The following is a 14,890-nucleotide window of genomic DNA, read 5'->3' on the forward strand; positions in this document are numbered from 1 at the left end:
AACGCCCAGCTGGCTTTCCTTTTGGCATGGGGTGGGGGAAGACCCAATAAAAATCCAATTTCCCCCAATAAATGGGGAAAATAAAGGCCCAGCGGTCCAGAGTCCAAAAAGGGGGGTGGAATCTGTTTGTTGGAGGATCAGAGAGGAAATCAGTTGAAATCTGAGTGGGAGGCTATTCAGAGAGGGATCTGCATGGGTCTCTTCTTCCATCCCTCTTAGATTTCCCCCTCCTGCTTTTTTCCCTAGCCTCATTTTAAGGGGAGGGGGGAAGCAAGTTGGGACAATAGTAGCTAAAAGGCTGCGAGGAAGGTTAGGGCTAGGGTTTATTAAAGATGGGGATGGGGAAAAAATGCCATTCCTTTCCCAATAACCCAGGGAAAGTGGAACAAAAATAGGGCTCTGTGTGTGTGTGCATGTGTAAATAAAAGCCCGGGATAGCTTCAGCCACAAACAACAGCTGCTGTTATTTTTGCTGAGAGCTTCTAAACTACACAGCATTCTTTAATAAATGCTAACAATAACGAACCATAATATACAGGATTAAAAGAAAGAATGTGAAATCAGAGGAGGGAGGGAAGGGAAAAGAAGGAACAAGGATGTGATGGCCCTCCAGAGGCTACTACACTACACTCCCATCATTCCTGAGTTGTGCTGTTAAAGAAAACCAAGTTGTGAGTGATTGAAATTCCTCACAAAACCTCATTATTCAGGTTAAATTGCCATGTTGGCACTTTGTGATAAATAAGTGGGTTTTGGATTGCAATTTGGGCACTTGGTCCCTAAAAGGTTCGCCATCACTGCCCTAGAGCTTCCTGTTCCTGTGCAAGAAATGCATCCTATTGGTTGCTGTAGGGATCATATGCAAATCCTAGGAGTTTTTCTGAGATAAGCCTGGTTAAAATGTGCTGGATGATGTAATATCCCCAGGTGCCATGTGGTGAGCTCTGCTGCTAGATGGGTAGAGGGCTAATCCTATTATGTCCTGGAGGGTCATGTCTTAATTCCATCACCCTAGAGCTGAGGTCTTGTTTTATAGATAGGCTGGCCCAGTCTTAATATGCACCAAACATCTGCTGGGGGCAGGGAGCTGCTCTTTGTCTTTAAAAACCTGTTTCTCCTTTTCTCATCCAGGGAAATACAATAATCTGCCTTCTTAATATTTTTCAAAATATTTCATTCTTCTAGGAGGGATGGGTGCTAACTTTCTTCATATCTAATCAGGGCAGGTTAAAAAAGTAATCTGTCACCAAGAAAGACGTCCAAAAATGTCTGTTTAAAAAGCAGATTAAAAGTTTTAAAAGCCTATTATGTTAAAAGTCAACAGTTTGGGCTCTTTTTTTCCTTCGTATTGCCTACAGTAACTCCCAAAGAAGCCAGTAATAAACTCCATTTTTCGGCAAACCCAATGGCTCTATTCATATAACACGACATTAATTAAAAGCTCTGACTGCACAAATAATATTCTAAACTCGAATAGTTTTAATCATTATTATTATGTTCAGGGTACTTTGCAAAGGCCTAAAGTACATTAACAAGAAGCATACAGTTCAAATTCGGGCCGTGAACTCAGTCCACAAGACTTAAGGTTGCCACGGATTGCCCAGGAATTTATTTTACTTTATTATCGGCCCACAATCAATATACATACACCCATATGAATAGAGTTTAAAAGATGGAGGAGAACAAGGAGATGTACTTTCGCAGATTTCTGCCACAGAACACCGCATGCGCTAGAAATAATCGTTTAAATTTATCCAATTGATTTCATTCATTCCTTGAAGGAAAAAGAGAGAGCAAAAAGGTCAGTAATGCGCATGCGTAATAGTACTTGCTGGTGTCAGTCATCGCAGCCCTTCTCTCCAATTGTGCAATCTCTGCTATTCAGCCTGCAGTTCGCCGCGAATAGAGCGACTGAGTCCCGCCTCTTCCTCTGATGTACATCCGCAGTTGGGGTATCTCGAGGCATCCGGAAACTGTTCTTTCTCTTTTTGTGAGTCGACTCGTGTGGCAGCCATCATGGTAATCGCGGGCGCATGGCCGAGGCCTTGTCCACGGGGCTTTTCTTAAGAGTCACTGAAGTCGAGGGTGGTTGCGAAGGGTTTCGGGATAGCTTTCATTCCCCTTCGGCTGATTTAAGCCGAGAAAGAGGGAGACGGAAAGAACCATGGGGAGAAGGGCCTAAGAACCTTGGGCGTAAATGGAAGAGTTGGTAGCGGGCGGTTAAGGAAGGACGGGGATGGGACGGGGATTTTTTTAATCATTCTCTTCTGGTGGGGAAGATAGAATACTACTCGGACATGATGAGAAAGTCTTCAACAGAAGTTCCTTGGATTTCTGTAAACTTGTAGGGCCGCGTGTCTGCAAATTCATGACGTGTCTCCCATCACATCTAAATGGCTTTGGGCTGAGAATATATTGTACTATAATTATGTTTATTTCAATTATTCAATTATTTCAAAGTTCAGTATAGCATGTAAAGAAGTTGCTTCCTTTGAAGGACTGTTGGAACTGCATAATTCTATAAACTTGTCTAGTAATTAATCATTTGAATAATTAAACTTTATCTGATTAAGGTGTTCAAGCGCTATGTTGAGATTGGCAGAGTTGCTTATATTTCATTTGGACCACATGCAGGAAAACTAGTTGCAGTGGTTGACATCATCGACCAAAACAGGGTAAGTTTCACTGGGTATGCTGTATGTTATATATTTAATAAGATTATGTATTTATCAATGGTAGATAGCAGTGATAAAGAATTGCATTTAGGTCTGGTTATTCCATCCTTTAGTCCACCAATAGAATAGTATACAATATTTTATTTGGCCAAGAGTGATTAGACACATTTGGAATTTGTCTCCAGTGTAGAAACTCAGTGCACATATAAAGCAACAGAATAATAACAATAACAATAAGAGAAGGTTGTGGGAAAGATGAGAAGGATAATAATAATAATACAGCTGTACCACATGGATAAATAGAAGACAATACTGTGGCTTTTCTTACTAATGTAGCTTTTTTTTCTACATAGCTGTGGTGTGTTTGTTAGAAAATATGGTTATGTTAAACATTCAAGAGGCTATTGGTATGTATTCCATGCTAGTTATTGAGGGTTTTTTCCCCCACTCCGTTTATAGTTAGCATAAAATTGCAGGCCTTTAACTTCTCAACAAGCTTGTAATTTTGTGGGCTTCCTTGAGACAGCTGAGTTTCAGTTTCCTAGATGAGTATCTGAACAGGTTGCTTTCTGAGTACATTATACTTTCAAAGATATAACCTTAGATAGTTCCTTAAAGTTAGTTTCTGTAATCAGCTTGATTTACCCCGAATTCTTTAAAGTACAGTGATTGTCTGCACTATGGATAAAAGCACATAAACCTTATATGTAAATTTGCTTTCCGAGGTATGATTATTTTTGGCAAGTTTATTTATAAACTCAGTACTTAAGGAAATTCTCCTGTAATTTGCTAATATATAACATCCTTTTCATTTAGTTTCATTGTGTTCAATAAAAGTACCTTTAAAAAGAATGTGCATTGGTTTGTGATATGAAATAGTTATGTTAATGTAAAGTAATATTCATACTAATGTTCTTGAGGCTCCTTTAAATCTTTCTTGTGGTCCTTAAAAAATCTCCAGAGATAGAAATTAAAACCTGTGGTATCTTATAAATAATGTTACTTGTGAGTGTAAAATGAGCTGAAAATAGGGGGGGAAACCACTGATGACCTTTAACTTTCCATTAAAACTTCATTTACTTCTTAAAAACTATGCTTTTAATAAATCTGGATTTCTTTGTAGGCTACTGAAAGTCTTTTTTGCATTAAATGTTAATCTGGAAAACACATTTCTCCCTTGGTTTTTACAGGCCCTAGTTGATGGCCCTTGCAGTGGTGTCAGAAGGCAGGCTATGCCCTTCAAGTGCATGCAATTAACTGATTTTGTTCTGAAGTTTCCTCACAGGTTGGTTATATGGTACTTCAATATTACTACCTCTAAATTTAAATCAAAGAAATACTTGCCTTACTGCTGGTATTAAAAGAATGTTAAGAATTTTATCTTATTTTATCATTGTTGAAAATTTTATGAGAATATGGAGAAACAGCTCTTGTATATTTATTCCCAAGAAGAATCCTTGATGTCAGCATGGGCTATTCTGTTATTTTAATTTTCTATTTAATTTAAAGTTAAATTATCATAAAATGGTTGTACAAGATATAAAACTATTCCTTTTTTCAGAATTATGCAGCTATTTTACAGGTAGTCCTCGACAATTCATTTAGTGACCGTTCAAAGTTAATGGCACTAAAAAAGTGACTTATGTGTGACTTTCACATCTATGACTATTGCAGCATTGCCATAGTTACATGATCAAGATTCAGACACTTGGCAGCTAATTCATATTAATGATGGTTGCAATATCTCAGGGTCAGGTGATGTCCTTTTGTAATCTTCGGACAAGCAAAGTCAATGCGGAATTCAGATTCCCTTAACAATTGTGTTACTGATTTAACAATGACAGTGATTCACTCAGCAACTGTAGCAAGAAAGGTTGTGAAATGGGACAATATTCAACAAATGTCTCATTTAGCAACAGAAATTTTGGGCAACAAATTGTGGTTGTAGTTGAGGACTATCTGTACACTCCAAAGCACAACACAATTGTGATTGTTAATATTACTTCAGGGTGATTTAAAGCAGGCTTAAATCCTTAATTATGGCTTATTAATTCTAAATAAGCCAACTAAATCCTTAAAGTTGGCTTATTTAGAATTAATATTCATACATACTAAATATACGGGCCACTAGTAGTCTTTTTATGATTCTTAGATATTTTATTATATATGTGTGTGTGCACACACACACACACAAAATTGGCAAAGGTTATCCATCAGTTTGGGTTGAGTTATTAGTATGGGATATTAGTGAACTAAAACTGAGGTGGAGATATAAAATATTTGGGAATTCCTAAAAGTATTAGTATTACTTTAGTACCAATGTTGGTTCTAGATGAGGCATGTCCAACTCATGGGCCACAAGCAGCCCCATAAGATAAAAAAATAAAGCAAGTGTATTATTTATATAGATTAGCTATAGTACATATTTCATATACAGCCAAGATAATTCCTATTCACTCAGTGTGGCTCAGGCAAACTAAAAGAACAGCTATGTTCTAGAGGGAATCATATTGCCCCTGCTGTCAATTGGGTTTGTTCTGGACTCACTGGTCTTAGTAGATTTGCAGATAGAAGCCATGGCTAAGGAAGTTTTTGCCTCTATATTCACTTATGCCTTAACAGTACAAAGAAGTCTTAGTTGTGGTAACTCATACCCTTTATTACCATGTGTCATGACTGCATGACTGGACTCAAAGTGCTGATTATTACCTTTAGAACTTATATGGTAGAGACCAGGTAAAATTAAAAATTAGAAACCATTGTGCTGAATAATTTGTCTGCCCTATAAGATTGGGCTTGTTTAAGTTATTGTTACAGATTGTCCTGAGCAATAGTAAGGCTGGTCCCTTCACTTGTGACATTCTAGAAAGCCCTGGACACTTCTTAGTTAGGTATTAGATAGATTGGATAGTCACTAGGAAGCAGGGTGGATTTGATTTAAATCGAGTTGATTTAAATCACAATTTAAATCATGATTTAAATCACTAGTAAAAAGACTTGATTTAAATCAACTCGATTTAAATCATAATTTTTAAAGAGCAACTGTCATCTCTGCTACTCCTTTGACCCACTGTTGACTCACCGATAGTCCCAGTGTTGCAGAATATACAGCCTCGTGCTACATAACTAAGCTCCATTTCATGCTGAATAAACTAAATTATTTATGTATCTTAAATAGAAAACTATCTTACGATAGATTTTTACTCCAAAAGTTTTTTATTAAAATAAATTTGATAAAAATCAAAAAAATCCGATTTAAATAAAAAAAATCTTGATTTTTTTGATTTTTTTAAAAAAATCTTGATTTTTATCCACCCTGCTAGGAAGCCATTTTTAGCCATGTTACTTTGGTCTAACAATTCTGAATTTATATGTATTGCTTATGTATAATTATGTAGGCAATCAATTTGGACAATTGAGTATTTTATAAATAAATAACTAAAAGTTTTAATGTTCCTCTCCTATCAGTTTCAGGTTCCAGTTCTAATTTCAGGTAGTAGTTTAATAACACAATAGGCTATATTTGTTCTATCATGCTACTGAAGCAAGTATAAACTGAAACTCCAGGTCTTCATGTGTTCAATCTTGGATGAAGACCTTAGAAACCTCTAAAAATTACTTACCAAACCACCATCTTATTATATGCATGATTTATAATAGTGAATATAATTAATGTTAACTTTTCATGAATTGAGAACAAAATGAAATAGTCTTAGTAGACAACTGATTAAATATGAACCAGCAATGTGCTACAGCTGCCAACAAAAAACTAAACAACAGTCTGGCTGCATTAACAAAGGGATAGAAGCAAGATCACATGAAGTGTTAGTATTGCTTTATAATGACTTAGTAAAACCACAGGTGGAATATTGCATTCACTTTTGCTCGCCATAATACAAAAAAGATATTGAGACTATTCAGAGAAGAGCAGCAAAGATGATTATGGGACAAGGGGCTAAAACATGAAGAAGGTTGCAGGAATTGGATATGTCTAATCCAATGGAGAGAAGAACTAGGGATGACATGAAAGCATTCTTCCAATATCTAAGGGGCTGCCACAAAGAAGAAGGGGATCAACCTATTCTCCAAATCACCTGAAGGCAGGAGTAGTAGTAATGGGTGGAAACTTATCAAGGAGATATCCAACCTAGAAATGAGAAATTTCCCGACAGTTAGAACAGTTAATCAGTGGAACAATTTGCCTCCAGAAGTTGTGGGTACTCTCACTGGAGTACTAATCATTGGAGGCTTTTAAGAAGAGACTGGACAACCATTGGTTTGAAATGGTATAGTGATTCCTACTCGAGGGGATTGGATTAGAAGACCTCCATGCTCTCTTTCAACTCTGTTATTCTGTTATAATTTGATATTTTTCTTCCTATTTTGGGGGGAATGTGGCTCTCTTCCTGGAAAAAACATTTGCATCCCTATGCTAAACTAGCATAGCATGAATTGCAAATGCAGCCATTGTATAGAATAATTTGAGCTGTCAATTAGCGATACTGTTTCCCCAAAGAAGAAAAACTAGGTATTTTTGAAAATAGTGTTTTGTGCGATATTTTTTTTTAAAGGGACTAATATTTTTATATTATATTATATTTATTTGATTTCTATACCGCCCTACTCCCGAAGAACTCAGGGCGGTGCACAGCCAAACAATAAAACACATACATACAAAATTTAAAAGTAGAATAAAATCAAATTAAATAATTTTGGCCCCGACAAATTTAAAACCCCAAACTGCTTCACTGAGTGAGGGTGCCTTTCCCGCCGCCTTGAAAGAGGCGGTGGTGAGGCCCCTCCTCAAGAAGCCTTCCCTGGACCTGGCTGAATTAGCTAACTACCGTCCGGTCTCCAACCTTCGTTTTGTGGCGAAGGTTGTTGAGAGTGTGGTGGCACGACAACTGCCAAGGCACCTGGATGAAGCTATCTATCTAGACCCGTACCAGTCGGGCTTCAGGCAGGGGCACAGCACAGAAACAGCATTGGTCGCGTTGGTGGATGATCTCTGGAAGGCTCGGGACAGGGGTTGCTCCTCTGTCCTAGTCCTATTAGATCTCTCAGCGGCTTTTGATACCATCGACCATGGTATCATGCTGCAGCGGTTGAGAGGGTTAGGAATAGGGGGCACCGTTCTGCGGTGGTTCTCCTCCTTCCTCTCCGACCGCTCGCAGTTCGTGTTGGCAGGGGGGCAGAGGTCGACCTCGAGGCGTCTCGCATGGGGAGTGCCACAAGGGTCGGTCCTCTCGCCTCTTCTGTTCAACATTTATGTGAAGCCGCTGGGTGAGATCATCCGTGGTTTTGGGGTGAAGTGTCATCTGTACGCTGATGATACTCAGCTGTACATCTCCACCCCAGACCACCCCAACGATGCCCTTGATGTGATGTCTCGCTGCCTGGAGGCTGTGCGGGTCTGGATGGGGAGGAACAGGCTCAGACTCAACCCGTCCCAAGACCGAGTGGCTGTGGCTGCCGGCGTCCCGATATAGTCAGCAGGTGCCATCGCTGACTATTGGGGGTGAATCTGCCCCCCACAGAGAGGGCTCACAATCTGGGTGTCCTCCTGGACGCACGGCTCTCTTTAGAAGAGCATATGACGGTCGTGGCCAGGGGGGCCTTTTATCAGGTTCGCCTGATCCGCCAGTTGCAGCCCTTTCTGGACCGGGACGCCTTGCACACGGTCACTCATGCCCTTGTCACCTCCCGGCTGGACTATTGTAATGCTCTCTACATGGGGCTCCCCTTGAAGAGCACTCGGAGGCTCCAACTGGTCCAGAATGCGGCCGCGCAGGTGGTTATGGGCGCAAGTCGTGCCCGTGTGACGCCCCTCCTGCGTGAGCTGCACTGGCTCCCAGTGGTCTTCCGGGTGCGATTCAAGGTGCTGGTTACCACCTTCAAAGCGCTCCATGGCATAGGACCCGGGTACCTTCGAGACCGTCTTCTGCCACCAATAGCCTCCCACCGACCAGTCCGTTCCCACAGAGAGGGTCTCCTCAGGGTGCCATCAGCCAAATTATGTCGGCTGGCGACACCCAGGGGGAGGGCCTTCTCTGGGAGCCCCAGCCCTGTGGAATGAACTGCCCCCAGAAATACGTAAGATCTCCGACCTCCGGGTGTTTCGCTGCGCACTGAAGACCCTGTTGTTCCGCCAGGCAGGGCTATCAACATAATAATTTTAAATTGGGGTATTTTAAATTTTTGGGGTTTTAAATCGGCCAAATTTATTTAATTATTTTAATTTTTAATTATTGTTTTAATTATTGTTTTTAAATTGGCTGTACACCGCCCTGAGTCCTTCGGGAGAAGGGCGGTATAGAAATAAAATTATTATTATTATTATTTTAAAACCAATTTAAAATTGAATGTATAAAATACTAAAAGATATTTAAAAATTAAAAAACTTTTATAAAAGAGGGAGAAAATTAGGCCAGGCCCGCTTGTGAAATAGTAAGGTCTTTAAAGCGCGGCGGAAGGTGCGCAGATCAGGGATCCTCCGTATCTCTGAGGGGAGCTCGTTCCAGATAGTAGGTGTCCCCACAGAGAAGGCTCTCCCCCTGGGGGCCACCAGTCGGCATTGTTTGGCTGACGGCACCCGGAGGAGCCCCTCTCTATGGGAGCGTACCGGCCGGTGGGAGGCTATTGGTGGTAGTAGGCGGTCCCGCAAGTACCCAAGACCTAAGCCATGGAGCGCTTTAAAGGTGGTAACCAAAACCTTGCAGCGCACCCGGAAGTGCGCTTCATGGGAAGTTATTGTTGCTGTGATTACTGCCTTATTTTTTTCTGTACCATTCACTAAATATTAGCAAAAAATTAGCAGTAATAAATCTATCAACTGGCATAGAAAAATAAATATTTTTAAGTGATCTTAATGTGTGTCGATTGTAAAAACAAAGTAATCTTACAAATAGATTTTTTGTTTTGTTTTAAATATAGTGCTCGTCAAAAATGTGTGCGAGTTGCCTGGGAAAAAGAAAACATTAATGAGAAATGGAAGGCCACCAGATGGGCAAAAAAAATTGAGGCTAGGGAAAAGGTATGTGTTTGAAACAATACAAAACATGCAATACTTTTGAGTTAAATGGCATTTTGGAAGCAGCTAAATAATGAAGTACAATTAAGAACTCTGTTTCTTATTTGTTGCCAGTTAATTGCCTATGTAATCAATTGTTCAACCTTTTTTAATGTTTCTGCCATTTCAGGTGCAGCAGACTGTAGGACTTTGGAAAACAGTTTGGATTGAGATTGTTCTTTTTCCTCATACTCGGTCCTGAACTTGCAACAAAACAGGGTATTTGCTCCACGTGGAGCAAATAGTTCCTCCAATAGGAACTTGAAATAACCTTTTTATACCTAACTCATTATCCTAGGACAGGGGTGTCAAACTCACATCGTCACATGATGTATTAGGACTTTGCCCCCTTCGCTAAACCAGGGTGGGTGTGGTCAGCACTTGATGCGGGCCGTGAGTTTGACACCCATGTCATAGGACAACAGAAGTTGGGATAGTAGCAATAGCACTTAGATTCATATATTATAGTCTTTACAGCATTCTCTGAGTAGTTTCCAGTGTCGTCATATTGCCCCCAACAATCTGTCTGAAGGTTGAATCATCCTTGAACCCCATCAGGGACGAACTCCAGGATTCTGGGCAGTTTGTCTGCAATCCATGATGGCGAACCTATGGCACGCATGCCACAGGTGGCACACATAGCCATATCAGGGGGCACGCCAGCTCAGTTCTGCGTGCACCGGCCAGCTGATTTTAGAGCCTTCTGGTTGCACCAGAAGTAGGGAAACAGGCTGTTTCCTGCCTCTGGAGGGCCTGGGGGTAGAGGCCCCTTTTTCTTTCTCACCTGGCTCCAGATCCTCTCTATACATCTGGGGAGGGCGAAAACAGCCTTCCCCACTCCCTCCAAGGCCTGAAACAGCCAATTTCCCAACTCCTGGTGGGACACGGTGATGTTTTTTGCTGTCCTCAGCCTCCAGAGACTCCTAGAGAGGCCTCTAGGAATCTCTGGAGGCTGGAGACAGCAAAAAATGTCACTTCCTGTCCCACCAGGAGTTGGAAAATTGGCCGTTTCAGGCCTCCGGAGGGCCTCCAAGGGAGTGGGGAAGGCTGCTTTCGCCCTCCCCAGATGTATAGAGAGGATCTGGAGTCAGGTGAGAGAAAAATCGGCCTACCTGGCCATTGTGTGCCGGGGGGGGAGGGGGTTGCATGCACAGGGTGGGGTGCATAGAATTATGGGTTTGCACATGCAAACCTCCCCTCACACCCCCCCCCCCCCCCGGCATGCGATAGCAAAAAGGTTAGCTATCACTGTCTGCAATAGTGCATTCTAACTAAAGAATTATGGTGGCACAGTGGTTAGAATGCAGTACTGCAGGCTAATTCACTGCTAGGAGTTCAATTCTGAACAGCTCAAGGTTTACTCAGCCTTCTGAGGTCGGTAATATGACCCAGATTATTGGATGCAATATTCTGACTCTAAACCTCTTAGAGAAGGCTGTAAAGCAGCATGAAACGGTATATAAGTTTTAAATGCTATTGCTAACCACTACGCTGTTAGGGCTCATCAGTGCTAAGTACTGCCTACCATTCAGACTATAGAAAAAATATCTAAAGGAATGATTTTTAAAAGTGCTTCTAATAGAAAATAGTGTGAGGCAATCATTGTCTCACTCCAGCCTACTTAGAGCATTTATGCTCTTGAGCTTCTGTATGAAAAGGGATATAGATGTCAATAGAAGCACAATTAATTCAGCTTTTTGTAGCCTGTTTGCACAGTCTTTTTAAAATATGTTGGAAAGGCTTTGTTTTGTGTCTTTTTAATTAAAATATTTTTATCCCTCAGGTTCTTTAAATTTCTCTATCTTAATCTTATGTTTTTTCTAGTTTTAATTGTTTTAATAGTACATAAATCATTGTTTAAAGATGCATATAGATAAAAGAAGCGTTAATGATTCTGCACCACTTTGTTGAATACTCTCAATCCCTTTACAGACCTTTTTCTCTGTGGATGGCTTGGGCCATTTAATAGTTCTTCAGTGAAGCCAAAATGATAAACAGCTTATTTGGAAAAATTAATGGCATTGTAATAAGAATATCAAAAACAAATTGTTTAAATAGCTTCAGTTTTATATTAATGTTTTTGATATTTTTATATATTTTATACTTGTATGGTAAGAGTTATATGATTTTGGCAAACAAAAATATAGCTTAGCTTGTGATTTTAGACACAGAAATTACAGTGTGTGCACTTCTCTGATGCCTGTATTACAGAGATATTTGCAGTAGTCTTATCTTGCCATTACAAGTTAGTGTCCGTAATTGGGATCAGCAACTCCATTGTTAAGTGACATAAAAAGCTGGGTTGTGTGACCACTAACTTAACAGGAAACGTTCTGGTTGGGGTTATTAAATGAATCCTACAAGGTTGTTAAGAGCAATGTCTCATGATCTACTGACTTCCCTATTGATTCTACTAGTTGCAAGATGGCAGTGAGGGCAAAAAATGGCAATCACATGACCATGGGATACTGTGACCATCATAATTGCGAACCAGTTGTAGGCACCCAAACTGCAAAACCAAGTCTGTGGTAATGGTGCAGTTTGAAGGATCAGTTGTAAATCTCATTCAGTGCCATTGTAATTTCGAATGGTTGCTAAATAGTCACAATGGCTACCTGTATTGCATCAGTACCTACGGCACACAGGACAATATTATATCATCCTGTTGCTTTCAGATACTGATTCTTTTACAACATTCAATATTGCCAAGTTCTATACGGCAGCAGCATTATCTATCATCTGATCCTTTGTTTTTTTTTAAAGTGACTGTACCTTGCCTCATGCTGATCTATACTCTTGATAAAGATGATTTTGAAAATAAAAACTGCGTATAGGATGACTAGTTGTATTTTGCTAATGCATAAAGAAGTTGGCAGTTTTTGGTAAGGCTCAGGATCTCAGACTTCTTTGTCAAAAAATCTTTCCATAGAAAGCCAAGATGACGGATTTTGATCGTTATAAGGTCATGAAAGCAAAGAAAATGGTAAGTACAATTGCTATATTGTGTTCTTGCCAAATAGACTTTCCTAGCTCTGAATAGAATGGTTTCAGGTGCAAGATAAAATCCTTAATTTTGCAACGTGCAATTTTTGCTTGATTTATTATTTATTAGTAATAGTAGTATTTTATTTAATTTAATTTAACATAAATTACAGATTTGGGAGTTGCATGTCACTTAGAGTAGATTGATTGGAGTAGTCTCTAAACGTATAAATAAAATGAATACACACCCAATGTCAACTCTTGATGCAGCTGGCTTTCCACTTTTAGCTGTTCATCAGTAAATTTCTTTTGAAATAAAGTAATTTGAATAGGATTCTTCAACAGTAAGTATTATAGTTCTGTTTTTTCTCCAGAACTTAATTCAAAGTTTAATAAAACTAAATACTGAAATATGACATTTTTCAGTTGCTCGTAAGTAAATAATTTATGAAAATGAAACATTCTTGCCTTATAAACATAATTATTTTGCAGAGAAATCGGATCATCAAGCATGAAGTTAAAAAGCTTCAAAAGGCATCTTCTATCAAGAAAGCATAAATTGTCAACAAGTAACACTTCAATTAAATATGCACCAAACACGATCCATGACTTGGCTGATTATTTTTCTCTTGTTTCTTTCATGAAACTAACAAAACCTGAGTATTTGTAGGACTACTGTGTTTAATTGAATAATCCTTAGTTGTATAAGAGTAGGACTGCCCCACATAAATTGGGTAGATACATATTTTATATATTACAATGACTTGTCAACATTTAAAAGATATTCATCTGAAGAAGCACAGTCAAAGCAGTGGTATAAAGCATAAACACCATAAAATAAAAAGGTTGTAATAATGATCCCAAGTCAGTCAAAAAACCCACCATCTTCAGACTCCAATCTCACTCTCTCCTAATATTTGGGGCAAAAGCCAACTCTTTAACTCCCAGAAGGTTAAGAGGGTGGAGGCCTGCTGGAACTCAAGGTGAAGGGTGTTCAACAGCTATTGGTGCTATGGAAAAAGCATGTTTACTAGGTCCTGCTAGATGGCAATATTTGAGAGAGAAGGCCTGGAGCATGCCTACTGTACCCAAACTGCTATTAATATGCAAAACCGGAGAACAGTTTTGTAAACCTGACCTGTCATGAATTGTACCCAGAAAAAATTGAGCAAATCAGCTTGCACAACACAGCAAAGACTGCCCATTTTGCTATCCTCTGGGCAGGTTGTAATTTCTGGATAGTGTTCAAGATGTCCCCATGTAGCACATCATCATCTCATTGGGAAGTAAGTTGTGACAGTGATTGAACAAAGCCACTTTAGCAATAGCTACCACCTGCTCCCAGTTTATACCAGCATGAGCTGCCCACCACTTCTAGAAGGAGGAATAAATTATGTCGGTGTGCTCCCAAGCCAATGGCTACTGCAAACTATCCATATTTTCCAGGTCCATATTAAAGGTGCTTTCTATTTTGCTCTGTGTGAAGCCTTTGTGTCTGCTTTGCTTCACTTCAGTTCCATGTACACAAACTTGGGAGTATCTGTTGTGAGAAGATGCTCTTTGGATCACAGCCTTTCTCATCCTCTCAAGTTTATTGCTGGAACAGCAAGATGTGCTGCTTTACTATCTTAACAATGCCTTAACGAGTCCAAATGACAGGAGCATAACTCACTTTCTTTTTTAACTGATCCAGGAAGGACATGAACAGGGAAATTCACCAATCAGGCTATAGTGAGCATGGTTTAAACAGTATCAGGCTAAAGTGATGGAAGACTGGCATCTGGAAAAGGATTTTGTAAGCCAGCATCATTTCCAGCCAGCTTCTCCACAAGAGAGTTAAAATTGAAACATAGTATATTTAACACAAGGATCTATATACTATCCTTGCTTGTAGTAGTAGTAGACAAGGTCTCAGAATATTTTATTTATTTTATATTTTGCCTTATTTTATTATTTTAAAACCTTGAACTTGTTGGAGGTTCTAGCAAGGGAGCGCAACTATCATATACTCTTGACCGAAGATCAGTACACTCCTAACTGGGATGATCATCCTCTTCCACTGAGCATGCAGCTTCGGAAGGGTGAGGGAGGAAGGGGACACCCGCCTAGCCAGCCAGATCAGCCAAATCAACCCTGGCGATCAATGGGGTGACAGATGTTGCAG

The 14,890-nt window shown here is 39.8% G+C and overlaps 1 protein-coding gene across 1 annotated transcript; it reads left to right on the forward strand.

Moving 5' to 3' along the window:
• The first annotated feature begins 1,887 nt into the window (after nt 1-1,887).
• On the forward strand, nt 1,888-13,328 carry RPL14 (ribosomal protein L14). Its single transcript, XM_034404091.3, has 6 exons — nt 1,888-2,019; nt 2,574-2,675; nt 3,866-3,960; nt 9,609-9,708; nt 12,674-12,727; nt 13,219-13,328. The coding sequence occupies exons 1-6, from the start codon at nt 2,017-2,019 to the stop codon at nt 13,282-13,284; spliced, it is 420 nt and encodes a 139-aa protein (XP_034259982.1). The 5' UTR covers nt 1,888-2,016; the 3' UTR covers nt 13,285-13,328.
• Nucleotides 13,329-14,890: the final 1,562 nt, after the last annotated feature.

The sequence above is a fragment of the Pantherophis guttatus genome, chromosome 4, assembly GCF_059756535.1.
Source record: "Pantherophis guttatus breed Tessera chromosome 4, ASM5975653v1, whole genome shotgun sequence".
Classification (NCBI taxonomy): domain Eukaryota; kingdom Metazoa; phylum Chordata; class Lepidosauria; order Squamata; family Colubridae; genus Pantherophis; species Pantherophis guttatus.

Bases quoted from the DNA above. Each gene is read 5' to 3' on its own strand.
- RPL14 (XM_034404091.3), top strand. The intron at 2,676-3,865 runs GTAAGTTTCACT...TGGTTTTTACAG, and splicing joins ACATCATCGACCAAAACAGG to GCCCTAGTTGATGGCCCTTG. The intron at 3,961-9,608 runs GTTGGTTATATG...TTTTAAATATAG, and splicing joins GTTCTGAAGTTTCCTCACAG to TGCTCGTCAAAAATGTGTGC.